General features: G+C 54.5%; 1 protein-coding gene across 1 annotated transcript in view; it reads left to right on the forward strand.

Annotated features, from left to right (window-relative positions):
• ABHD17C (abhydrolase domain containing 17C, depalmitoylase) overlaps positions 1–25,036 on the forward strand; it is a 40,782-nt gene extending 15,746 nt beyond the window's left edge. The window contains exons 2-3 of the mRNA XM_046008408.1: positions 20,022–20,201; positions 23,584–25,036. Coding sequence (XP_045864364.1) covers positions 20,022–20,201; positions 23,584–23,803 — 400 coding nt within the window. The 3' untranslated portion in view covers positions 23,804–25,036. The remainder of the gene's footprint in view (positions 1–20,021; positions 20,202–23,583) is intronic.
• Positions 25,037–26,958: the final 1,922 nt, after the last annotated feature.

A 26,958-nucleotide genomic window follows, 5' to 3' on the forward strand; every position in this document is an offset into this window, starting at 1 on the left:
AGGGGAAAATGCTGGTCGTGTATGTGGTAGCGTTTGTCACGAACAATGGATGAGCTCCTGTGTGCGAAGCGCTTGTGTCTAAGCCTGACGAAAGGAATGAAAAAAAAGAGGCTGCAGAGACATGGAAAGAAGTGCAGAAGCCGATCATAGATGGTGTTTAAAGATTTGAGACCTGGCAACCCGCTGCCTTTGTACACGGTGTCGTGCCTCAGGGCACCCTCTCAGTCCCTAAGAGCAGTTTGGGGGAAAGATGGGGCAGACACTGTCCCTGTCACTCGGTACGTGAGTAGAAGGAGGTTTAGGGAGAGGGACTGGTTTCCCTTAGCCCGTGGGGCTGTTCGGCAGCTGAGTGGGAGACCCCAGTGTCTTTCTTTTGGTCATTACACGTTTCCCAGGGCTGCCTCTCTTCATCTGTTGCCGTCAGTGGTTGCTGTCATGGTCTGCTCTGGGGTGATTTTGTCCGTCTGTAAACAAGGCAGCATGTCGAGATGGGCCAGCAGCACGGTCTTCCCATATTTGACTCTTTTTTTTTTTTTTTAAGTGTAATTGAGTTTTATTTCTCATTCCTCTGTTTATTGTCGTTCCTGAAGTTGGTTTTAAAGAGCCACAATGATCTATTTTAATAACACGGAACAGAGTCTTACTCAGGAGCATTTAAACTTGGACCACTTTTCCCTTGTGATGGGGAGTGGGAAATCCTGACAAATCCGTCTGACGTGTTAACGGAGCCACTGCGGAGTGCTTTAGCTGGGCCCAGGAAAGGCGTTCTTGGCCTCCAGGAGCCTGACTGATCGTGGCAGGGGGCTTCCTGGCCTCCAGCCTGCTCCGAGGGTGTAGGACGAGGTTGTAGTGATGGTTATCCTGACCCGCTGCTCTGGGGCTGAGGGCTTGGCACTTCCCAGGAAGGGCTTTCTCACCTAATCCCCGATGAGGCTCTTGTCGTGTTTTGGTCTCAGCAACCATGAGACAGCAAGTAGGACACGCCCTTGGGAACCCCCTCCCCGTGGGTTCTTACCAGGCTTAAAGGTGCGGGGGTCTCGGTGAGCCTCCGCTCGGAAGACTCAGGGGGTGCAAGAGTGAGGTTGGGAGCATCTGCTGCTTTCTTGGGAGAATGGGCCCCGGGCTAAGGCATCTCCGCTCCCTCCCCCACCTCCCCACCCACGGGAAGCTGAGTCTCCCTGCGCTATAGCCAGAGACGTTGGGGACGGTCATTTCCGTAGTCAGCTGAGCTGTGCCCATCAGTGGACTTCGGGCTCTCGCGCTTCCCTTGCTGGGGACACCGGTGAAGTGTGCAGTCAGGTTGTCCGGGAAGGGACCCGAGGAGTGGGGGAGCCCGCTGGTCCCCAGTGCAGGCACACTCACTCATCCGCAGCAGAACGAGAAACACAAGACAGCGGTAGCCTCCAGACGTTTGTAAGTGCAGTATTGCTAGGACTGGTCGGGTCTCGCCCCAGCTCCCGCCAACCCCCTCCAGCCCCAGGTCGCCAACCGCCTGAGTGCTGGCTTCATCGTTGCTGCCGATTCCCGGGTACTGATCGCTGTTCATCTCAAGTGTTGTCTGAGCGGATAACTACGCTCCTATCTAGATCACGACAGTTGAATCTTTCTAGGGAGAACCATTTTCCATTGTGAAGCTCAGCTCTTTCCCTTTTCTCTCGTTGGCCCTAATTCTTGGTTGCCGTTCCGGGTGGCATCCATCGGTCCTGGGAACCACAACCAGGTAGACTCCCGCAGGGCGAAGGTGGCATCGTGTTCACATCTGGATTTCCTGCCGGGTCTGATGCCACATAGAAAGCCTCCACAAAAGATTCTTCTCCTGCCTAATCACCTTTTTCTTTACAGATGAACCATCCCTACTTCTGACCATGCTTTGCATAAGCGTCCAGACCCTCTGCCATCCCGGCCCTCCTCTCTGAACGTGGTCTGCGTTAGCGACACCTCGGAGACAGGCCTGGTGGGCATGACGGGCACTTCACACGTGGCTTGACCACGGGGCAGTGCGAGGGCCCGTCTCTCCCTTGGTCTCGGCTCGCCGGCAACTACAGCTTGCCTCTGTACACACGTGCCTTTCTGAAGGATGAGATCACGTGCAATGGAGATTTTATTTATTGAGAGTTCGTTAACAGGAAAGAATTCCCTGATGATACCGCAATTTTCAAATTCTTTTAAGTCTTTTTTTTTTTTTCCCCTTTGGTCCATCGAGGCATTCTGCTTGCACATACAAATCACATCCCTAGTGCTCGCTTCGGCAGCACATATACAAATCACATCCCTAGAAAAAGAACCCGGGACTTCCCCTCCTGTGCATTTTCATCTGGCTGCTTCATGGGCCACAGTCCCAGCCGGGGCGGTCAGAAGGATGAGGCCCCTCCGCCGGGACGTGAGCGGATGACTCCGCCATCTTTCTGGATCTCGGAGTTGCACAACACCGCGGGGGCCCGTCTCTCCACACGTGTTTAGCGTGCCCGGGAGGGTCACAGCAGTGTTCCCGGCTCTGTGATCCTCAGTGACCTCAGACTCGCCAGGGTGACCATGTGTCATCGCCACAGCCGGGACCAGACTATGACTTTGGAAACGGCCTCTCTTCTTGGCATCGCTGATGCCCTTGTGTCTGTGGGAACACGTGTGCGCGCCGTGACAGCAGCCCAGGAAAATGGAGGAAAGTGCACACAGTCTTTAAAATGACATTTATTTCTAGCTTTTCCTGTGCTCTTGAAGTACTTTCTTTTTTCCCTTTGCAAAGGAACATACCCGCTGTCAGCCAGAGGCCCGTGAGCCTTTGGTGGAGGAAAATGCAAAAACAAGGAAACGAAACAAAAACCGCTCTCGAGGCTCTGGTACTTCTGATCCTGTTGTCTTTGCCCCAGCCTCCAGGCTCTTGCTTCTCATAATCTGGTACTTGCTTTCCCATGTTCCGCTCATTTGATACAATAAGACAAGATACGCACTTAAAGAGTGGAGTTAAAATCTTTGCTTGGGGGCACCTGGGGGCTCAGTCGGTGAAGCCTCTGCCTTCGGCTCAGGTCATGATCTCAGGGTCCTGGGATCGAGTCCCGCATCGGGCTCTCTGCTCAGCGGGGAGCCTGCTTCCCCCTCTCCTTCTCCACCTCCCCCTGCTCATGTGCTCTCTCTCTCTCTGTCGCTCTCAAATAAATAAAATCTTTCAAAAGAATTCATAAAAAAATAGAATCTTTGTCAGCTGACCCCTTTCTCTTCAGAGCACTTAGGGGAGAAGGAGGCTCCCCTTCTCCTTCTCTTGGTTCCCGAGGACTGTAGGACGCCCCTGCGCAGAGTTCCGACCTGGTTTCAGTGAAAGACTAAGGTCCTCTCACAAGCCCTGCAGAGGGACGGTGCCAGAGGCCCGACAGGACAGTCGGCTGATAGTGTCACTGTTGTGTGGGGTGCGCACTGTGACACGTGGGTTGTCGGGGCGGTGGCGTAGGCTGGGAAAGGAGGGCGTTCTAGAATTGAGGCTGCCCCCTCAGCTCCGAGCCTCACTGAAAGCTCTTGATTACTTTTAAGACCCTCCCCTCCAGTTTGGTTTGGTTTTTTCTTTTTCTGGCATGAACCCTTGCCAGGGCAGCTCTCAGGCTCCTCGTGGCATTGCCTTTGAAACCATCTTTGAAGACTTTAAACGTCGTCTTGTCATCATAAGCCCCGCACTTCACCCGTCGATATCTCCTTGCCACTGACCTTACTAATATTCAGTCTTGATTTTTAGACCCGGTTCTTCAGTGTAATTCCTGTAAATTAGCAGCGGCGGCTCGGAGGCCCGTGGCACCGTGACGTCACCCGGCGCGGGCAGGCGCGGGGCCGACCTGTGAAGGGCAGAGCAGGGGGAGAGAGGAGTTTCACGCATCCGTCCGAGTCGCGCCTGCGTCTTGTTTCCTCAGACAGTTGTGCCCGGTGCCGTGCAGGGTCGGAGCCCCCTCCTCATTTCGTGAAGAAGAGCAGGCTCGGGGGGCTCCTGGACAGTGAGCTTCAGTAGATACGGTGACGTTCACCGTTGGCGCCAAGTGAGGCCAGCGTGCCGGTGAGAAAACTCAAAAAAACCAACGTGAGAGGTGAGTAGCATTTTCCTGACAGGGTTGAGCACTGGGACTCAAGTAATCGGTGCCTGGAGTGATAAATGACACAAAAGAGGCTGGGACAGAAGGGAGCCGTCACCCCACTTCCCGCCGGGCCGCCCAATACCCAGGAGGGACCATGGACAGCGCCTCCCGACTTCCTGCTGCAAACTAGGGGCGATTCCTCCGTTGCCCGCCCCTGCTGACTTCCTTCTGCTGTGTCCAGCGCTGGGGGGCTCTGGGGGCGGTCCGGTCTTCGCTGGCGGTGTGGCGGTCTCAGGAAGTGAAGGTCAGCTCCGTTCCCGCCTGGTCTCTAGTGCGTCCACCACTGTTGCCAGCCCCTCCCCCCTCCCGACCCGCCCGGCTTTCCCTGGGGCCAGGGGCCGCTTGCGTAGCCCCTGCCCAGCGTGGCCTCCGCTATCCCGACCTGCAGCCCGCCCCACCCCCGCCTCTCCTGGTCCCCGTCTCTTTGTCCAGTTCGTTGGACAGTTCCCGGGAGGCCTCTTTGACTCGTGCTCTGGCCTCTAACCCAGATTTCCTGTGCGAGAGTTCATTTTTACCGACTTCCCTTTTTCAGAGCATCCTGTTCCCGTTTTTATGGGCATTTGTTCTCAGACCCGTGAGAGTACTTTCTTTTTTAGCATCCCTTTTTTTTTCTCTTTAAGCCCTAACCACTGGGCCCGTACTTGTGTGTCCCCTTGAGGCGCACGTTGGGTCTTTCGTGCTGCCCGTTTTCCTGTGCGTTGGTGTGGCTCTGTGGTTAGGAGCCGCGTCTCTGGCTCGGGCTCAGGGTGAATCCTTGGCTCACGTGGGTCCCAGGCAGGGGCTTGTAGACCATCCCCTCCAGCAGGTGTCCGAGAAGCAGGTCTTGCCGGCGGTTACTGCAAGCTTTCCCAGGCCTTTGGATCGGTCTTTGGGGTACGTGCAACTTTTCCCCAATTCGGTGCTAACACTGAGCTAGAGGTAACGTTTTGAGGCTCAGGCTGTGGGTTGGTGTGCGCGGGGCGCTGCTGAGAGACGGGCCCGCGGGCAGCCCCCTGCCCCGGGTCTGGGCTTCAGAACTCCTGAGCAGCCTGGTGGGTGTGTAATTGGAAGCAGCCAAACTTCTAACAATTTGTGATGAAATATTTCTGAATATTGTGTGTATTTCTTTTCTGTCCTGAGCAGAAAACACATCGATGAGCTGGGGGCATCCAGACTCTATGGAAATTGGGTTTTGTACCGTGTAATGAATTTTGACTGATTGAATGACTTATGTCTTGTCGTGAATGATCTAGAAGATAGGAAGGGAGAAGCTACAGTAAGGGAGACATAACAACACGGCCAGAAACACGTAACAGAGCCGGACGTGGGCTTTAAAAATGCCTCCTGCAGACACTGGCTGGCTGCCCTGCTGGGGCCTTGCCCTCAAGCTCTGTGGCTCTCAGGGAGTCACGGACGCCCCGGCACTAAGCTCTCTGGAGTGTTTTCTTTTTTACTTTCATCATCACGTTATTATTTTAAAATTTTCTTCTTGTTTTAAGTGGGTTCCGAGGGGGAAGAACTGAGAAACATGCTTTTCGTTTCTCCTTTTTTAGGACGCGTCCGTAATTGGTCTTTTCAATCCCACCCCACAGTGTTTCCCTGTTAGTTTAGTTACGGGACCCCCTGCTCCTGTGTGTTTGTCCTCTGGGTTCCGGGAGAATGCCCAGAGGGCCACGAAATGGGAAGGAGGCGGCACCGAGGTACAAAGGAGGTGTAACCCCCGCAGCCCCTGCCGTGCCTGGGGCCTCGCTCTGAGCGGTGGGTGCCCCTGGGCACCAGGTTCTGCTCAGTAGGGGACGGGAGAAGGAAGGGGATCTAACGAACCCAAACCCACCCCAGACACATTCCTGTATGCACAACGCGTTCTCTACTGTTTCTGCGAATTAACAGACCCTTGGGTCTGAGGTTTCTGGTCTTTTCTCCCTCAACCGCGTCTGAGAAGGAAGGGCGGTGGTGGGCGTGGCAGGTCAAGGATTCCTGCTCCGTGGGCGTTTGCATATTCGGGAGGCTCTCTCTGTTCTCACCTTCTGGTCAGTGACGTCATCCATTTGGGTATTTGATGGTCTCGTCGATGGTGTTGGTGAGGATTCTGTTATTCTGCCTTTCAGTGCCCGTGGTCTCGTCATTATTTTTTACCTAGAGTGTTGTTGGGGTTCTGACTTCTTGATTCCAGAGTTGTATGGAAAAGTTTTTTCTGTATTTTTCTCTTTAATTTTGAGACTGTCTCTCTGCTTTTGGTTAATTGCTTCTGTTTTTGTCATTTGCACGGGGGTCAAAGAATGCGTCCTAGCCTTCATTTACTCTGATTCCTAAGATCGGGGCTTTTTCAGAATTCGTAGAATCTCTTTACATGTCCTGTGACTTTTCTCTGATCACCTGATCTGGCTCTCTGTCCTTTATAGGCATGAATGTGGGGTACGGGGCCAGGCCGGGCGACCCTCCCCTAGGGCATAAGGGAAGGCGTGGGGTCGTCAGGCTGCCTGCATTGCTGACTTCCCCTGGCCGCCAGGGAACAGAGGGCCTGCTCCACGCCCGTGGAGACGTGGGGCTCAGAGCAGAGGAGCTCAGCGTCGTGGACAGGCATGAGACGAGGCTTCAGAGCCAGACTCTCATCTACCGGCCTGGTTGGGTGATTCACCTGCCTGGCACTTTAGGTTAAAGAAACGGGTGATAGCACCTTGCAGGTTGTCAGAGTCAGAGCGAGGCCGGTCGCAAGGGTGTCTTGTGCGGTGTGCCGTGCCCTCTGACGATGACTGCGAGCCAGCCCCACTGTTCGGGAGCTTGGCCTCCCAGGGGTTCCGGCTTTTGTTCACAAGTAGGTGCGACCCCCCTGGAGTGAGCCCCTCTGGTCTGGCCCAATAAGTGTGGTTTATGACCTGCGAGGGCTGAGCCTGTGGGAGCAAGTGGCAGGGACGAGAGGGGGCCAGAGCAGGCAGGGGCATCCCTGATCCCTTCGGAAGGTGAGTTCACGGGCCCCAAGCCCACGGATCACCAGTTCTGACTCTGATGCCCTCCGAAAATGCATGGGGCATTGAACACGCCAGCACAATGGCCCGAAGGTGATTTGCTTGTCTTTGGGCTTCAGATCCCCTGAGTGAGGGGAGTGCGTGAGGCCCAGCTTTGCCTCTGGCAGATCTTGGCAACCCGGCGTTCTTATGTGAGAACAAGAACAGCCTGTGAGAGCAGAGCCCGCGAGGATGAGCCCCGTGAGGGCAAAACCCGAATCCTGCGTGCTCCTTCTCGTACCCTGGGTGGGGAGTGAGCTGCTCCTGTCTCCCTCTCCCTCCCTCTCTCTCTCTCTCTCTGATTCCTGGGAAGCCCCCAGAGAGAATGCAGTCAGCATGGCGGTGTGACTCCAGCAGGGCAGAACAGAGCTCGGGAGGGATTTACCGTGTGATGCTTGACTCGGGTACCCACGGCACGGAAACGTAACCTCACTCGTAAATTCTGCTTTATGCGGAAGAAGTAGCAAGTATTAAATTGTAACGAAGGGTTAATGTTTTCATAAACACTTTGGCCATATTGTTTCACATTTTCTTTTAAATCGGAAGAATTCGAATACGTTGTAGAAACAAGTGAAAATAGTCATTTTTTGAACATAAAAATGCATACGAATAGAGCTATGGTATTGAAAACATTCGTTAATACTTTATTTTTTAAAAGATTTTATTGATTTGTTTGAGAGAGAGAGAGCGCACGCAGGAGAAGGAGAAGCAGGCTCCCCGCTGAGCAGGGAGCCTGACACGGGACTGGATCCCACGACCCTGAGATCATGACCTGAGCCAAAGTTAGATGCTTAACTGACTGAGCCCCCCAGGTGCCCCAGTTTCTCCAAGTTTTGATGAAAAACACAATTCTTGACGAACTTTGAAAATTTGTAGTAAAAATCCTTTTCTGAATGGTCTTGCTTTGCTGGAAACTCCCAAACCGTGGTAAATTGTGAGGAGGGATTCAGATGAATGAGGGATAGTCCTGTGGGAACGTTCTGGGGCTGAAGGAAGGTGTTTGCAAGTTCAGGATGTCCCAAGGCCGTTGGCATCCTGGATGGAATTTGGGAGACTGGGACCGGCTGAGGTGCGTCGGGCTAAAGGAGGAGGAGGGATCCCAGCAGGCCAGCTGAGCTGGAACCCGGTGCTGACGTCGTGGTGGTCGCACCTGGGCTGGGGGAGGGTCCGGGGAGCACCCGCAGCAGATGAGCCTCCCTGGGGGCTGGAGCAGAATCACTCATGCTCTGAGCGACGACGGGAGATCAGCCAGCAGCGGACCTCAAGTCCCTGACTTAGCGGCACCCCAGGTGTGTCTGGCCACTCTAATTCATTCCCTTGCCTCTCTTTTAGCCTCCTGGTCCCAGCGTCTGCCCGTGGGCCCCGGGGTCCCTGTCCCGCAGAATGCAGGGACTCCCCTCCCCCGGTGGCCGGGCTGGGTTCCCGTAGGGCACGGGGGAAGCAGACGTGTGCATCTGCGGGGCGGGTGCTACAGTGAGAAAATGATTTCGCGTCAGAGCCGGGACACGGTGTGCACCTGTCCCTGCTGGAAACCTCATCCCACGCACCCTGCGTGGAACCCCTCAGTTTTTGAGATGGCCCCGGTCGGAGACGCGCAGCTTTGCCCGTTGTGCCGGGGAAGAGCCGTGACTGCTGCAGGGAGAGTCGGAGACACCAGCTGGAGATCAGGGGCGGAAACAGGGCCGGAGGGGTCGAGGCTGCGCTCTCACTCCAGGGCGGAGCGTGCTGTGTGCCGCTGCGTCTCTGTGCCTGCGCGAGCCGCCGGACCCAGGTGGGGAGGGTGTGGGGACCCGTTGTGCGGAGTCGCTCACAGCCAGCGGGGTGCTCTCCGTCACTTGTGTCCCCGGCCATAGCATTCTCAGGGGCCAAGGGAAGCCTTCCTGCTGATGATACGTAAGGACATGGCTTTTGTGTCATTGTGTTGATACGCGACATAGCGTTTTAGCTCACACACTACGGGAGGCCACCTGCAGGCCTCGGTTTAGCCCAGCGCCAGCACAGAGCAGGGGCTGCCCATGGGGGAGGCGTCTGAGTCCTACGGCAGCGATGCTCCGGCCCGATCCCCTGTCCTTGATGGGCTGGGGCCAGGGGACCGTGAGAGACAATGACCTCCTTAACACCTGCCCTTGACTGTTCAAACATAGAAACTGGAAACCTGTCACGGTTTTATTCAGGTGACGGTGCCACAAAAGACCTCTGTCCTCGCCTTTCCACGTGCTGCCCAGCCTTCCTTCTGGAATGACCCTGAGGGACGGCTTTTATCTGCAGAAGAGGAGGACGGGAGAACTGCTGGGCCGTGCTAAGGAGTGGTTTCCTTTGTTTTTGCTTTAAAAAAAAAAAAAAAATCCAGGCAAGATGGGGCATTTGTGGGAAGGATCACGGAGTCTTTGGGACCGGGAGGTCATAATTCTGTTGGCGGTGAGGATCACGGAGTCTTTGGGACCGGGAGGTCAGAATTCTGTTGGCGGTGTCCCCTGGATTCCAGCTTTGTCATCATCCCCGAGCCCCCTGAGGCTCACACCTCCCGGCTGAGGAAGAGTGAGGGCAGGACCCGCCGCTCCATCGGTCAGAGAACACAGTGTCCGTGACACGCCCGGCTTTGGGACGTGTTTCTCTGTGTTACTGGAAACCTCACGGCCTTTGGCCTTTGGAGATTTTATAATTTAAAAAAAAAAAAAAGAAAAACCCACATTTTACTTTTTACGACTGTTTTATTTACTACTTACTCTTTCTATTCCTGTAGTAAAAGTCTCACTTAGAATTCCAGGAGAGCTGGAACGTTCCTTTGTACTCTGTCCAAGGGGAATAATCTCGGGGCGTCCAGTTAGGTGTTCGACGGTTGATGTCAGCTCAGGTCTCGATCTCTGCGAGTTCAAGTCCTGTGCTAGGGTCCACGCTGAGTGCAGAGCCCACTCTAAGTAAACAAACAAACAAATGGGATAATTAGTACAAGTCAGATTTAAGAAGAGTGTTCGCTCCCCCCTTCCTTGTACTGTGATACCTGAACGAAGTTTACCCTTGTAGCCATAGTTAAGCGTGCCTTTCTGGGACACTGATGACCTCGGTGTTGTGCCCCCATCCATCTCCAGAACGTCCCATGATCCTGCACAGACACTCTTCCCTTTAAACAGAATCTTTTTTTTTTTTTAATAAAATAATTCTATTTATTTACTTGAGATTGAGAGGGAGCACGAGCAGCGGGAGGGGCAGAGACAGAGGGAGAACAGGCTGCCCACCGAGCAGGGAGCCCGATGCGGGGCTCGATCCCAGGACCCCGGGATCATGGCCTGAGCTGAAGGCAGAGGCTCAATTAATTAATTAAGCCCCCTAGGCACCCTGAATCTTCACTTTGAAAGCACCGTTTACTACATCCGAAATGCTCAGGCCGGGACGGGGACCGGCTCGCTTCACCTCTGTGTTAAAAATCGTGGCAAATAACGATACCGAGAGCTACACACTGGCCTCGGGGGACGGGAGCCCATGGTACACACGAGAGAAGGAAATCTCAGCAGGTTGGCAAACGCGCAGCCGACTCACCAGTCACAGGGTGGGATTCGGACAGGCCTGCCCCCTTCCGAAGCCGTGCCTTGACGGGATGCTTTCGCTGGCCTGGTTGTCATTCGTAGAAATCCTAGTTCTTCCTCCCGGTTGAGGCCATGTTCTGGGGCCCTAAAGTTGCAGCTGTCTTAGTGATTACGACTCTGAGTGAGGTTAGTCACCTCTTAAAGCTCGAGTCCCCTTATCTATAAAATAAAGTGATCCGTCTCTATGATCTCTAAGGGCCTCTCCATCCCTGTCCTGTGGTTTGTGATATTTCCATGATCGATGCCATGAACTTTCTGTGCTCTTAAGAAGGAGGATGTGGGAGAAGATGGAAGGTTCTGGAAGCAGAAGGAAGCGTAGGGATGTGAGGAGGAAGGACACAAGACAGGCCCAAAGTGGGGGTCCGGCCCGAGAGAGAGGAAGCGAAGATGCCGTCGAGGAGGGACGGGGCTTCTTCACTGGGTCTGCTCAGGGAGAGGCTTAGCTAGGAGACTTGCACTGTGGTGGATGTGAAGCCGCCCCAAGGGCATGGCCAGGAAGAGTCGGGCAGCCTGCGCTGGGGAGGGAGCCCGCCCGTGGGCTTCAGAGCAGCTGTCCAAGGGCCCTGTTAGGTCCTGTTCCTGCCTTGTTGGGTGTGGACTCTGGAAAGCAGCCCCAGGGGGCTGGACGGACCATCATGGAGTTTCCCTCATCACTGTCTTTGATTCTTGCCTGAGGCCTGGGAGGGCCCTTACACCCCCTGTGAGGTGGGGCTCAGAGCGGTGGGGCTGTGGGTGCAGGCAGGGCCAGCAGTCAGACCTCGGGTGGTCTGGTGTCAAAGTCTGCTTGTCCTTCTAGCTTGCTGTGCAGATGCCCAGCCCCACACCTTCACGCGGTCATGGTTGCGCACTGGGGAGCTCGCAAACGACTGCTTTGAGCCCAGCGTCCAGGAGGCTCGTCCCAGCCCCACCCAGGTCCACCCTCGTGGACGTGCATGCGAACGGCTGGCTGGCCCCCTCCATCAGCTTCGCTTTCCTCCTGCAGGGAGGGCCTTTCTGGGTGGGGACGCAGGTGACCTCCGCAGGCTCCGCAGAAGACCGCACAGGTGTCCTAGGGGATGCGGACTGACCGTCCTGGTTCCAGCTCTGCCCGTCCCAGCGGTGGTCACCTGGGGTGTGTGTTCATACCGCCAGCTCCAGGGCGTGGAGATGGAGAGGCACTCAGAAATGCTCTGTCCCCAGAAAATCCTCCAAGGATTTTCTCGTGGACAGAGATGGCTTCACCGATGGGACGAAAATTTTCTCGTGGACAGAGACGGCCTCACCGATGGGACGAAAGGCCTGGTTCGACGTTCCTAGTTTGCCATGTTTGCAAGTCAGCGTCAGGCAGGACAGACACCGACCCAGGCCTCGTGCCTGGACCACAGCTCTTGTCAGAACTCACCTTACAGTGGGATAAAATAATTAGGAATTGGATTCTTGAGCATCCCGTTTTAAGATATAATGTTTCTGGAAAAAAAAATAATGTTTCTGGGCGAACAGGTAGATCATGAAATGAGGTGGGGTTTTTTGGGAAGTTTTTTTTAACTTACTTGAGAGAGAGTGAGAGGGAGCATAGAGGGAGGGGAAGAGGGCAAAGTGGACGCGGTGCTGAGCAGGGAGCCCGACGTGGGGCTCGATCCCTGGACCCCGAGATCACGACCTGCGCTAGAGGCAGAAGCTTCACCGTCTGGGGACCCCCAGGTGGCCATGAAATTAGATTTTTTTTAAGTTTCTCCCCATCGCAGAGATGTCATGAGATGTCTACCTTCCTTCTGGCTGTGATCCTTGGATATGGAATAGGCAGACCCCGCAAGGCTTCGTCTGGCCGTCAGTCCGCGTTTGTGTTTGGTGGACGGAAGTGCTGTTTGTTAAATGGGATTTTGGGTCAGTTGTCTGTGTCAGACGTTTTACCTAAGCCCGCTCATGGAATTCTCTCAAAAAAGCAGGGAAGGTGGGATTCTGACCATTTCCTGGTATTCGTGGAGCCGGGAGCACGGGTGGGGGGTGGGGAGCAGCATTTTCTGGCCTTTCCAACACGATCGATCATTAGAGGATGCAGGAGACTTTGCATTATCATTAGCACAATTCCACGCGCAATTCTACTCAGACAAGCTCAAGCAAACTCTCCCATTAATTGTAACAGATCTAAAGAGTTGATTTTATATCCTTCGTGTTATTCTGCCTTTTCTTCTGCGAAGTGGGGTTTTTTGTTTGTTTGTTTTTAGTTAAAAGTAAGGCATGGCAGGTCTTGTTTTTCTCCAACGTCAGAGACAACAAAGTTGTCTTGAAGGTGGGTTTGGGCCTGACTCCACCCCTCCCCCCAATTTGGAAGGAAATTTCAAACATCCCACATAGGAGAAAGGCCTTTCCCGAAGGGGGGCCGCTGCTTTGTAGAACTTGGGGAACATGGGTCCCGATACATTTGCAGGGCTGTGCGTGATTGCTTGCAAGGTGTGTTTTCCTGGAATGCCCTTGGCCTGGATGGCTCTTCCCAACCGCCTCCTGCCCCCTGCTCGACTTCCCCTGAGCCCCAACCAGAGCGAGGCTGAGGGGTGCCCAGGCCCCGGTCCGTCCAGTACAGACATCAGAGCAATTTCAGGAAGATTTTTCTTTTCCTTTTTTCAAAGATTTTATTTTTAAGTCATCTCTGCCCCCAGCCCGGGGCTCAAACTCACGACCCCGAGATCAAGAGTGGCAGGGTTCCACCGACCGGGCCAGCCAGGTGCCCCAGGAAGGTTTTTTCTTACGACGCCCCCGAGAGTCTGACTTATGTGCCTTCCTGAGATGCTGCAGCGACTTGAGGTCTGTCTTCCCAGACTGACTTTCTAACGGAACAAACAAAATTCCACACACCGTCATCTCCTCCCTGGTTTCCCTCTGCACCCACCTTGCCAGCCGCTGGCTGTGGGGTCGTCTTCTGCTCTGCCCCTCCCCCAGCACGACCTGCCGCGGATGCATCTGATCTGAGTGACCCCGAACACTACCATCCTACGGGCTTCTTCCTTCCCGCCGTCCCTGGGCGCCGTCCTGGGATTTCATACGTGTTCCCTGACTCTGCCGTCCTAGGCTGCCCCTCCTTTTGCGTCCCTCTGCTTCGAGAAGTGAGCCCTCGCCGGCCCGCCTCTGTCCCCTCCCTCCTTTGCGGGGGGCTCCCAGCTCTGCTTCTGCATGTCCTGACTCCTCCGTCCACGTTTTGATCATCCCCTCCCTATGCTCCGAGAAACCCGCCGGCCGGGATACTCGTTTTGCCTCAACTTCGACTTGGTTTTCTTTTTCTTTCTTGGCTTGGATCACTTTTGGTTCTTCATTTCCTCCCATGCTCATAGCCCAGGAGCACATCGTGTCTCCGACTCACCAGCTGTGTCAAGTGGATGTGGCCACGTTCACTGCTGCAGTTGCTGCATTTTATTTGATACCCACTGCTGGGAAAGTACCTTGAACTCGCTTCCGGCGGTTATAATTACCTTATTTATAAATGTCTCTTCTAAGCACATTCCCTTGATTGCAAGAAAAGCAACAAACTTACAACTGATGCCACTGACCTTTCAAATTGTTACTTTTCTCCAACTGCAGCCATGAAGCGGCTACTTTGAAGCGTGTTTCCTTTGCTTTTCACCATTGGAATTAATGACGGGTAGAAATCTATGAAACAGCGTACGTACCAAAAAAAAAAAAGGTCTAAACCTACACAGGTGTATTTTTAAAAAGGGAAAACAAGCATGTTTTGGTGATTGCTACTTTTTTCATCTTCCTCATAATTAAATATAAGGTGCACATTTGTTAAGCTTCGGCTACAGAAAAGCCTGGTTCACCGTTTCTGTGCCCGTGGTTTTTGGCGGGTCCTGTTTACACACCTGCTCTCCCTGCACGCGCGAGCCTTTCCCTCTGAGGCTGTGCTCTAAAGTTTTTGGGGTTTCCCACCATCCCCGATCTCGTCCTTCAGCTAACATTAACGTTACCTTGTGTATTTATCTTTGTCCTACGTCTCAAGATATTTCCACCAGGATTTCTAGCTCTGAAATATTTAAAATATTGACTTCAAAGTGCGTGGAACTGTGCCAAGCACGCTTCTTGTGAAGATAAGTGGAAATGCTGCTGACACAGGGCAGAGTCAAGGTCCGCTGACTTAAACAGGATGCGTGTGTCTTGGGGAGGCTCCCCTTCTCCATGTTTGTAGGCAGAAAAGAAGTCCTCATGTTAAAAGGAAAACAAACATGTACGTTATCAGCGAATGGATTGTTCCCACAGGACACTCCCGCCCAGCTCTGGCTCTCGTGGCCCCAGGCTGCCGGGCTCCTGGGGTGCGTCCTAGGTGCCGATGGGAGCCGATGGGAGCAGAGACCTACGCGGGGGGTGGCCAGCCCGAACTTGACGTTGCTTATGACACAGGAAGGTGGGAGACCCTTGGAGAGGTTCGGGATGGGGGGATTATAGGTTTCCAGGGTGTGGTTCTTGGGGGCCGTTGCTTTCCCCTGGCAAAGTTTGGGAGTCTTGACTTTCCTGCGTTGGGTCTTAAGTAAATCTTCCATGATGTCAGAATCAGTGCTCACTAGCTGTTGTCATGGTCCTTGATGGACCAACTCTTCTGCTGGTTTGCAGACTGGAGACTCTAGAAGCTCCCATCAGAGTCTCAGGAAGATGCTGCGCTTGCAAGGCATTATCTCGCCATTGGAGTGATAACAATATGCGGGATTCGGTTGTGATTGGTCTGAAAACAGCCGTTGGCTGGAGCCATGTTCCATGCAAAGGAAGAAAAGCATCTGAGGTCCGGGGGAGCCCCGAGGGCGGGTTTTGTTTGCCTGCCTGTGTGTGGGGCTTACAGTCCCTTCGTGCAGCACGCACCGTCACGTCGCTGCGTCCTCAGCTGAGTGGTCAGGAGGGAGAGGACCCGACACCGACCGGCATCCAGGAGGCGTGTGTGAAGCCGGTGGGACCCCGGAGTCTTCCAGACAGGGGCTGTTCAGGATACAGTGCGGGGTCTGACTGCGGTAGCAGGTTCGTTTGGAGGGAAGATAGAAGGTCACGGTAGTGAGGTGGGGCCAGACCGTGGGGGATCATCGCAGTACGTGAACTTCTACCCCGGGGACGGTGGTTTGCCAGGGGGGTGTGATTAGCAAAGTAACGTGACACGGGTTTCATCTTTACTCTCTGTCTCTTCTTGTATTTGTTTTAAGATTTTGTTTTTAAGTCATCTCTGTGCTCAACATGGAGCTCAACTCTCAATCCCAAGTTTAAGAGTCTCCTGGTCCACCGACTGAGCCAGCCAGGCGCCCCGTCTGTCTCTCTGTTTAAGGGAAAAGGGAGCTGTCTCCCGGTAGGAATGGAACGCGGTGGGGAATGTCGTCACGCTGCAGCTCAGACGATGGCATCAGGGCAGAGACTGCAGAGAGAGGAGGGGAGGGGTCCGCCGTGGGAGTGACCAGGCTCAGCAGGTGCGGGCGGGATGGAAACCAGGTCAGCGGTCGGGAACTAGGACACCGGCCTCCTCCCCAGCCGTAGCACAAGACGCACAAACCCGAAGGACAGGGTGGGACAGGTGGGTGGTTTGAGCAGTCCCAGTCCCCTGGGCCCTGTGAGCCTCCAGGGGGAGGGGGAGGCACATGGTAAGCCTTCCAGAAAGACCCGTGAGCCACAGACCCTGGGTGCCTGTGGGGATGTTCCTGTTCGTTCATGTGCCGAACCGACAGGGAGAGCTTGTTCGACCCCAGGAAGCCACCACAGAACAGTGGCGTCAGGAACGCGATCGTCCCACAAACATCTCAGAGGTGGACACGGCGGGACTCAGTGACCGAGAGTCTGTGGGGGGCAGGGGAGAGAAGCTCGAGAAACCTAGGGCATCCCGAAGCCCGGGCAGTCAAGGCTCTGGCGATGGGGAGAGAGGGAAAGATTTGGGGAGGGGGGACGATGCGCCCAGCGTGGGCGGTGTTGAGTCTGAAGTGATGGGGGCCGTCAGGGAGAAATGCCGGTAGAAAGGGCTGGGCTGGGCGCTGGGCTGGGCTGGGCTGAGCTGGGTGTCAGTGCGTGAACGTGGGTTAGGAGGCCCATGTTTGGTGCCTGCTGGGCTCTCGCTGGACGAGGCCCACGGGGCGCACGCGTGAGGAGAGGACACTGCAGGACAGGGTGGGGCCCTGTGAGGTGCTCCAGGAGGAGCAGAGGAAAGAGGGGAGAGGAGGTCTGGAAGCAGGAGAAGGGGCTGCCAGGAATGGTGTGAGCACGCACCCCTCCGTCACCCCGCCCCTGTCCTGACACCCTCCCCTCCCCCCGGGCGGCCCACGTCACCGCGCAGTTGCGGGCCTTCGTGACCATGCACATGGGCCGAGTTTCCCTGGTGTTTTCGTCTGAACCCACCCAGCCTTTGCCGCTATGGCTCGGTGCCATCCGCTGTCCTGGGAGCGCACAGGTATGCTGGCGCCCGAGTTCTCCCCAGCTCGAGGCTGTCCCTTTGCAGGTGGGTTCCTGTCCTCTTTGCACCTGCTCCACAGATCCCCCCTGGGGGGCCTGACCTCTGCAGAGTGCTCCCTCCAGGTCTGATGGCAGAGGCCACCTCCCAGCTGTGCTCGGGCTTGTCTGTGTGTACTTGGTTTCCCTGACCTTCCCGGCCCCACACGCAGCCTTGCTGAGCCGCTGGCCCCTGCCCCGTAGACCGTGTCTGCTCCCGTCTCCCCACCCACTGCACCTGCCGCTTGCCCCGGCCGCCCGGCTCACCTGGGTGACTTCCCCCACCGGCTTCCCCGGGCCAAGCGGTGCACGAATGCTTCATTTCAGAATGGAGGTTTGGGACTCGGTCATTGATGTTTTTGAAAGAATACTTTGCACCGGGTCCTGCCCTCTGTTTTTAAAGCTATAATCTTAGAATGCCCTGTGTTTCCCGTGGCCTCTGTGAGCAGGTTCCTTTTTCTGACTGTGTTTTCCTTCTTTTTATTTGAGAGCTAAAGGGGCTTTAGGACCTGGCCCTGCATTTTACTCCATATCCCTCAGCGTGTAGTCGGAGAAATCCACAAACCCACTGGAATTTCTACTAATGGAAAATTTCTCAATAAGGGAATTTACTTTTAATTCCCCCAAATTTCCAAGAAATTCAGATACTTCTCGGTTTGGAACCATTGGAATAGAGGTTATCAGTCTTGTACCTTTTTTCCACCAAAACCAAAACCCCAGTGGTGAAAAGGACACACTCAAGGGTCCTCCTCTGCAAAGGGGAACAGAGGCCCCTTATAAGTGCCACCGAAAATCTTTGCTACCTCCCCATCCCTTTCCAGTTCCTCATTTGTTATCAGACCGTCCGGTAAAGGCAGGAGCAAGCAGCGGGAAAGCCCTGAACGTGATACTAACCAACTCGAACACTGGACCAGCACACTACAGTTTGCAGAACTCGTCTAGCTCAGGGGCCCTGGCACTGAGTGGAATGCTTCCCGACCCTTTGCAGAAAGACCTGACAGTGCCTCAACGTACTGCTGCTTTTAAACAAGTCAGGACCTAGTAATTCAAGAAAATCCGAGATTAGAAATGAGGGCGCCTCTAGAAAGAGAGGCCGGACCGGGCTCTGCACACCCGTGTCTCTGGCGGACGGAGCCTCTCTTTCTCCTGTCGGTTTTTTAAATTTATTGTACTCTTGTGCTCTCTCTTCCTTGTATGATTTTTTAAAGGATTTCATTTATTCGAGAGAGAGAAAGAGGAGGGGCAGAGGGAGGACTGAGGACTGAGCAGGGAGCCCAATGGTTCAAGGGGCTCAATTCCCAGGACCCTGAGATCAGGACCTGAGCTGAAGGCAGACGCTTAACCCACTGAGCCACCCAGGTGCCCTCCTCCCTGCCTCCACCCCCGTATGATTCTTAATCGTCCCTTGACTGTCTCCCTGCCCCCTTGGCATGCCTCTGTCATCCATCCCTCAAGCCACTGAGAGGTGACTCTTGTCAGAGCATTAACTTTGTTCCTGTCACCTTGCCCTGGGGTGCTGCCTGTGCCCCTCCTCGTCTTCAAGACAAGCTCTGACCTGTAGCACACTGGCTGCTCCCAGATGTGCCCCAGACATCGACTCCCAGACGTCTCAGCTCCGCAGCGCCCCGACCCGCGCACTGGGCTCGCGCTGCTCCTCGCTTTCCCGTGCCGTGCCGTGTGCTCCTCCTGCTCAGGGAGGAAGTTCTCTTTATCCCCCACGTGTTGGAGTCCTGCCTGCTCCTCGTGGTACAGCTCAGATGCCAACTCCCCGTAAACGCAGCGTGTCCCCGCCAGAAATAGCCATTCCCTCCCTGATTCCTTTTAAGAACCCCTATTTCCCTATGTCATTCGGGAGCTGGACGGGGAGATAGCCGGGCTGAAATCCCACCATCCCCTCCCTTATCGGCTGACAGCTGCTGTCACCTACGGCTGTTACCAGGGCAAAGGTCACGTGGCCCTGGAAGGTGCAGGGGTATTTACGCTGAAGAGTGCAATGGTTGATTCTGGGCTTCGGTGTTACCAGATGAGAGGGGATGAATTTCCCAGGTGCTCGTACCGCTTTGCACGCCACAGCCATGTGACAGAGCTCCCCTCCCGCGTCCCTGCTTACCTTTGACCTTGTCTGACTTCCCCGCCTTTGCTGCATTCTTCCGCGAGGGCCAGCCCCCCACCTCCTGACTCCTGTCTGCTTCCCGCCCACAGCAGGGGGATCACACCTTCTCCCTGAAGCTGCACCCACAGGCGGCCCTTGTCATCCTGCTCGCATTCCATGGCTGGAGCCCAGGCCTGTACTCACGGTGTGCCCCGGGGGCTGGGGACCCGGGGAGCGTGCGGCGGGCACCAACTAAACACCGGGAGAGAGCAGATCGGGCGACCGCTGGTGGATGGGCGGCTCCGAGAGGTTTGGCCCCACCGAGAGGCTAAAGAAAACAGACTTGTCTTCAAATTAATTGTCTCTCTGTACCGTTTTCTGATAAGTGCTCATACCTTTCATATTTATTAAAACCCACTTGAAGCACTCTTAATAAAAACAGTACAATCTGCCAGACAAGCTTCTGCTTTTCTCTCAGAAATCCCGAGATCGGTGATTATCAGAGAAGCTCTGAAGGGGGAGGATGGGCAATGAGAGAACTCCAGAGCTAGGAAATGGGGTTTATGATGTATTTACTTCATTGAGTCCCACCCCCCACCGTGACGCGTGCATTGTTTTCACAAAATGTCGTGGAGGACAGAATCCCAGTCCCTTTGTCCTGGGACAGGCCGCTCACGTGTGTCCGTGTGAAGTCCACGTTTATTGTACAAGTTAGACGACATCGTCTTAAACCAGTAGCCGTGGGGGTTTGTGAGTTTAAGGTGTTACGGTCTCGTCGCTCTCTGTCTTCCGTCGATTAGCTAACGGCCAGCTCCCCCCGGTCTCTCCCCAGGTACGGCGTGAACCCGGAGAACATCATCTTGTACGGCCAGAGCATCGGGACCGTCCCCACGGTAGACCTGGCCTCAAGGTATGAGTGTGCCGCTGTCATTCTCCACTCGCCTCTGATGTCGGGCCTGCGCGTGGCTTTCCCGGACACCAGGAAAACGTACTGCTTTGACGCGTTCCCCAGGTAAGCTCCCAAGTCTGCCGCAGGTACTGGGATGCCCAGTGACCTGGGGGTAGATGCCACCATGACCCGTGGTGATCAGTCTCTCCTGAGTGCAGCCCCACGGCTGGCCCCGTGCCAGGCACCTTGGGGAGGTGGCCGTGATGGTGACCCATCCACCAGCCCGAGACTTTGTCCTCTGGGCCTGAGTCCTCTGTAGAACTCTCCCGGATGACAGGACTCGCCCGTACTGACATCCCAGGTTAAGAGACTTGGCTGTATGTGCGCGATGAAAACCAAAGTGCCCCTGTCTCCTGGAAGCAAGCACCATCCCACACTCGCTCGTGCGCGGACGGCCGTGTGTGGTGGGTGCTGAGGACTCCGTGCAGAACGTCTGGCACGGCCCTCAGCGGGCCACATGCACCACTCAGCGGTCCACACACACACATCAGGCGGCGGCCCCCTCCGCTTCAGCGCCCCTTCCCCGGTCGGTGACACTGAGCAGGGAGGGCAAAGCTGAGCGGAGCTGCAGGCTTTGCTAACAGGCCACCGTCCTAGTATCTGGGGACACACCCTGGGAGCCTGCCACCCAGCTCTTCCCACGGGAGGCCCTGCCCGTGGGAGCACATGGGTCCTCCCCGCCCGCCCCGGCTGTTGGCGCATCCCGTGGACGGCCGGAGGGGAAGCGGGTCATCACACTACTCTAAACGCAAAGGCAAAGAGCCAGGGGTTCCTTGAATACCTCTGTTTGAACATTTACTTATTTATTTATTTTTAAAATCTGACTCGAGGGTGGTGTTTTCTATAAAACTAGTTGCCCCCTAAACTTTCCCCATCCTGCGTCGCTAAAGCAGGTCTGAGGTGGTCAAGGGCAGGGCCGGGTGGCTGGTGTTGCCATTTCTATAGGAAAACGCCCCGGCGGAAATCAAGCCCGGTTTCGGGGTTTAGATTGAGCCCCTCCTGGCTGCCATTCTGCCCTCGCCGGAGGGGACTGAGCATTGCTGGGATATGTAAACAGCCATTGCACCGCCTGTCCTCCTCTGGCAAAAAGAAGCCTTCTGGTAACTCCCCAGGTGAACCTCAGCTCCGGGCGCTTGGTCCCAGCACTCAGGGAGCTCCAGCTCCAGGAGGAAGCAGACCTCGCTGCGAAGTCCTTCGGGCGTGGCCGGCGTGCTAAGTGGGGCGCGTGAGCCACTCCGACGTGGCCTTGTTTGTGCCGAATGGGTAATGAGCTGCCCGTGTGTGGGGAGGGAGATGTTGAGCGTGTTTGTGGGAGGCGAGGCTGGGAGTTACCGTGGCAACAAAATGGATGGGTTGTTTCCTGACTCTTGAATTAGCATATACCTTAAAATACAGCCATGGCAACTAATTGCAACTTATTAATTACCAATCAGCCAGCAACCGGCCTTTCCCGGGCTGGTCTGGTCCCCCAGGCGGGGAGTTAAGTGGTCCCCCCGCCTCACATGGTCTTCCCTGCCGCTGGGAGAAGGGGTCAAGTCGCAGGGTGCTCGCTTTACAGATGAGGACGCCAAGGCCGATGGAGGCACGTTTACTGGATGAAGGGAGGGGTGTGGACACTGCCCAGAAGGCCAGTGCTCCCCCCAGTGCCCTAGAGCGTTAATAGGGTATCTCGCGAACCACCAGCCGTGACCCTGACCTTTATTGCGAGCCGGACTCCGTGGCCACATTCTCTCACGGGGCCCCTCGCTCCCCACTGTCCGGATTGTCTCCGTCCGTGTTCCTCTCTCTGAAGGAAGGATTTCGCGCTTCCTTTGACTGTTACAGACCACGCAGAAGGGGTCCAGACCACATTGGGTTTGTAGCTTCCTATCCTTTCACTCCTTTGCATTTAGTCGGATGCCGGCCTCGGGCGGTGGAGATTCTCCTCCCAGGTGGAGCAGCAGGGAGTCCAGCCCCAGGCCCATCCTGCCAGTAAACACCTTTTTAATGGAGTATAATTGGCGCCCACATTCTCAGAAGTCGTCTGGCGAGCATCAAGCAGGAGAAGAACAGGTTTCTGAACACGACTGCTAATCTGGGACGTTTCATTGCCCCCCCCACCAATCTTGGCGAAACCCTCAGCCGGTCAGGTTTTGCCACTCCCCAGGACATCTCAAAATGCTGGGTGGCGTCACAAGTTGCTGATAGACGTTCTGTGACCATTGTCCGGAGGTCTCGGGCTGGGACCCTGACGCAAGGTCGCTGTGACCGGCACGGGCTCTGGTGCCCCCCTCGGCTACCCGGAGCTAGGCTGTCCTGTCTCCTGGTGGCCCTGGCAGACCCAGGGAGGTCTCGTAGGTGGCGCACAGAGCCCCGGTCTGTGGAAGATGTTTCCTTTTGTTAGTCGTGCCCGAGAGGCAGGGTCCCCACAGACGGTGGCAGCCGGTGTCCTTGTGTAGCTTTGTCTGGGATCAGATGCAGAAAGAGAAGCCATGGGTGGGGGCTTCGGTGCGAGGACAGCCGGTCGGATCCACCCCTCTCGCCGCGTCCGCAGGTTAGACGGTGGTCCCCCCGTGGGAGAAGTCGCCAGCATGCCCTGCCAACGACGCTTAAGCCTCGGAGTCCTCTTGGGGAATATTTCCAGAGCCGGCGGCACATTCTTCTGGAGACCCTCAAATATGCGTCCTTTAGGGTAGAGTCCGTTCTTAGAAACAATCCAAGATCCCTCAGACGCCAAGCTCGGTGCTGCACTGTGTCTCCGAGTGAAGCAGTACCGTTTTTAACGGAGAAAATAAGGCATTAGCGTTTATGAGATGGGGTTTGTGAGGATCTTTGGAGGCGACGCTGAGAGGATCTCGCCGAGACCAGACACGGGCGGCCGAGGGTTGGGCGTCCAGGCTTTCCGAAGGGACGCTCCGTCGGACATGTCAGCTTCCGGCCTGTTGATTATTTTTAAGTATCCTCTCTCACAAATGCAAATCTCTCAGAAAGATTAGTTACTGGACCGTTGGTCTGGTGGCTTTAGTTCTGTTTTTAATAACATCCTTGAATGAGTACACGGTGGCCCAATGCCGCGTGGTGCTCCTGTCTGGATCCTGGAACAGAACAAAGGCATCTGTGGGAAAACCACCAAAATCCAGGCCGTGTGCGGGGCTCCGCTCATGGCGGTGCCCTCACGTTGGTTTTTCACTTTTGACAGACGTGTCCTGGCGACGTGCTGTGTTTGCCTTACGGGGGATGGGCTGGGGGCCTAGGGGAGCTCTGTTAACCTTTGCACCATTTCTGGAAAGCCAAAATTATTCTCAAAATGAAAACGTTATTTGGGAAAAAGAAAAAAGACTGAATCACTAGAAAAACAAGGGGAAAAGGCCCGGTGTTACCGTCAGGTACATCAGAGGGGACGTGCGCTGTCCATGGGCGTCACTAACGGAGCCCTCTCTCTCCCCGCCCCTGTTCTGTTTTGCAGCATTGACAAGATCTCTAAAGTCACCTCGCCTGTGCTGGTCATTCATGGTACAGAGGACGAGGTCATCGATTTCTCCCACGGCCTGGCCATGTACGAGCGCTGTCCCCGCGCCGTGGAACCCCTGTGGGTGGAGGGGGCCGGGCACAACGACATAGAGCTTTACGCACAATACCTAGAAAGACTAAAACAGTTCATATCCCACGAACTGCCGAATTCCTGAAGGAGATGCCGAGATCTTACCTCACTTACTGTGAACACGCGAGTCCTGTTTTGCACATGCTCGAACTGGAAAGCGGTCGTGGTGTGACCACCTGGAGGAGGTCCCCGCCTCTCGGGGTCCCGGTCACAGACCCGAGCAAGCCCCCCATCTTCTGTCCCTCGAGGTCGTTCCACTCCTCACAGCACGCGGCGCCCAACGGTGGTGACCCCCAGCGTCACCGCTTGGTGGGAATGGGGATGAGAGCTAGGTGCAGATGTGGTCGGTTTGCCCTGTGCTGTGTAGACGACGCTCGCCTCCATTGCCCAGCCGTACCCACGGGTGACCGTCCATTCCCGCAGGACTCAGCCCTCTCTCCGTGTTCTCAGTACTTGATACACACCTCTCTTTCAGCCTCTGGATTCGTGGGCTCGGTCCCCTGTGGAGCCGTGACCGTGTAACCAGAACACTAGGGCGGCGAAAATTCCTTTGTTAAGTTTCGTGACCATGCCGATCTCCCCCGCAACCCCCCCCCATCAACGGAAGGGTATTGGACTGAAACTGTCATGAACAGCTTCATCGACTGGAACCAATATAAATATGACTGGATATTCTTAAAAGGAAACTGGGGTTTTTTTAAGTGTAAATTTATTACTAGTCAACAGAGTTTTAATATTTTGATTGTCTGGTTGGTGTAACAAGGAGCCTAGCCGACTTTCCTTCTGTGAAGTCCTCCTTGTGGGCTTTTTTAAAGTACTGTACATATTTGCAATCCCATTGTGCATAAATTCTTAATGGTACTTTTCTTTCGTCAGGCTACAATAATGAACTGCGGATCCCTCGTTTGTAATGTAAATGATTGAATACATTTTGTTAATATGTTTTTATTCCTATGTTTTGCTATTCAGAAAAATTTTATAACATTTCCAAGACAAAAAAAAATTACGAGTTTATGCTTTGAAGAATTTATGTAATGAAAATTTCACTAAATGGATCTTTTCAGTTTAAGAGTTCTTTGGGTTTTGATGCTGGAGTTGCTCTGAGTAACCGTTGCTACACTACTCATCTTGGGCGGGGGTCTGGGGTCGGGGGGTTCTTTGGTTTGATTTGAATTTTTCTTTTCAAATTTAAAAGCCTTAAATGTACTGTAAGCCTCAGACTGTTGTACAGCTGGATTGCGGTGGATTGCAAGTTTGTGGGCTGTGCTTTGGTGTGGCGCAGCGGTCGGTCATGGAATAAAGGATGCATGGACCAGAACGCGGAGCCTCCTCCTGTCGTCTTTCCCTCCGTTGCTCCGTCCAGGCAAGTAGCACACAAGAAAATGCTTCACACGGGTTGAAGAAGAAACCCTTGGGGCTTACAGACTTTTCTGCCTCGCTGATGATGTACACCTTTGCTCTGTGAGAGACCCGAGGCTATGTTTGGGAGAAGCCAGGGAGGCAGAGAAGGAGGAAGGGAGGAAAGGAGAAAAAGAGAAAAAGTTTTACGAGGAGTGCCTGGGGGGCTCAGTTGGTTAAGCATCTGCCTTCAGCTCAGGTCATGATCCAGGGTCCTAGGATGGAGCCCCGCATTGGGCTCTCTGTGGGAAGCCTGCTTCTCCCTCTCCCACTTCCCTTGCCTGTGTTCCCTCTCTTGCTGTCTCCCTCTCTGTGCCAAATATGTAAGTAAGAGAAAATAAAAAAGAAGACCTGATTTAATGAGAGCCATACCATGTTTATGGATAAGGAGGCTCATTTTTAGTGAGTGCTATACCATGTTTATGGATAGGCAGCTCATTTTTAATCCTTCCAGAAAGAGCTGTATGGTTAGTGGGATCCCCGTACAAATCCCTACAGGATTCTTCATGGAGCCTGATACCGTGAGCCTCAAGTTTACATGGGAGAACAAAGGGCCAAGAATAGCCAGGGCACTTGAAAATGACAGAGCAACATGTTTTACCAGCGAGAGACAGTTGCAGGTAAGAAACCTCAAGACTGCGAAGCCTCATTCCCTTGGGATTCTGGCGTCTAGAAAGCCTTCCCCAGCTCCCGCTTCAGGTCAGGGCCGTCCCAGTACGTGCTGCTTCAGTATTCTGTATTTGCTGACATCGTCGGTATCATTACTGCTTGAAACCACAGCGGAATGAACTTACAGGTTTGATTCATTCGTGGTAAAAAACAGAGCCCAATCTAGTGACACACTGGGGGGAACGTTATCAACCACATGACAGATAACGTAGACGTGTGTGTAATGGTCAAAGGACGAGGGAGTCTGTCAGCACAGGACACAAAGACGTCATAAGGGGTGTTGTCTGTGATAATTGCATGTATTTTCAGAAATAATCAAATGAATATATCTAATAAGTACACATTAAGAGTCTCATTGTTGAATGGAATGCCGGGTCATCCGTATTTGTTTGTGGAGATTATGGCCCGTAATCACTCCCCGATTTTTACTGGCTAAGTGGATGTGAGTAGCCAAATGCCATTTGAAGTTGTAAGTCGGTGTAACCACTTGACAGCGAGAACACCGATGGGTGGTCAAGGTGTGGATAAACAGGTGCTTTAAAAATATGCCGTCGTGGGGCGCCTGGGTGGCTCAGTGGGTTAAAGCCTCTGCCTTTGGCTCAGGTCACGATCTCAGGGTCCTGGGAACGAGCCCCGCGTCGGGCTCTCTGCTCCACAGGGAGCCTGCTTCCTCCTCTCTCTCTGCCTGCCTCTCTGCCTACTTGTGATCTCTCTCTGTCAAATAAATAAAATAAAATAAAATATGCCGTCGACCCACCGAATTAGCCACAAACATCCTGAAGTATATTTTGAACCCAGAGTCTAATCCAACAATTCACCTTCTAGGAATTTATCCGTAGGAGATAATGCAGAGGATGAGATGGGTTTGGAGGGATAATTGCAGCGACGGTGTCAGAGGGAAACCCGCCACCGTTCTCGGTGTCCAGCACCCGCGGTTTGGCTATCCTTACGTTCGAGTCGTGCGTCACGCGGTCCCCGTCGTCAAGGATGCGCTTGGCACTGGGGGTGACCAGTTTTATCATACAGAGCACATCCTGACCGCAGGCGGACTGGTTCCCGAGTCCTTCGGGTGGTGTGGTTCCCCCCTTCACCCCTACCCCTCTGGACGTTCACACCTGGGCCGAGTGCTGCAGATGCACACAGGTCTGCGGGTGTCCGTCTCTGCTGTCATTT

This window comes from Meles meles, chromosome 6 (genome assembly GCF_922984935.1).
Source record: "Meles meles chromosome 6, mMelMel3.1 paternal haplotype, whole genome shotgun sequence".
Classification (NCBI taxonomy): Eukaryota; Metazoa; Chordata; class Mammalia; order Carnivora; family Mustelidae; genus Meles; species Meles meles.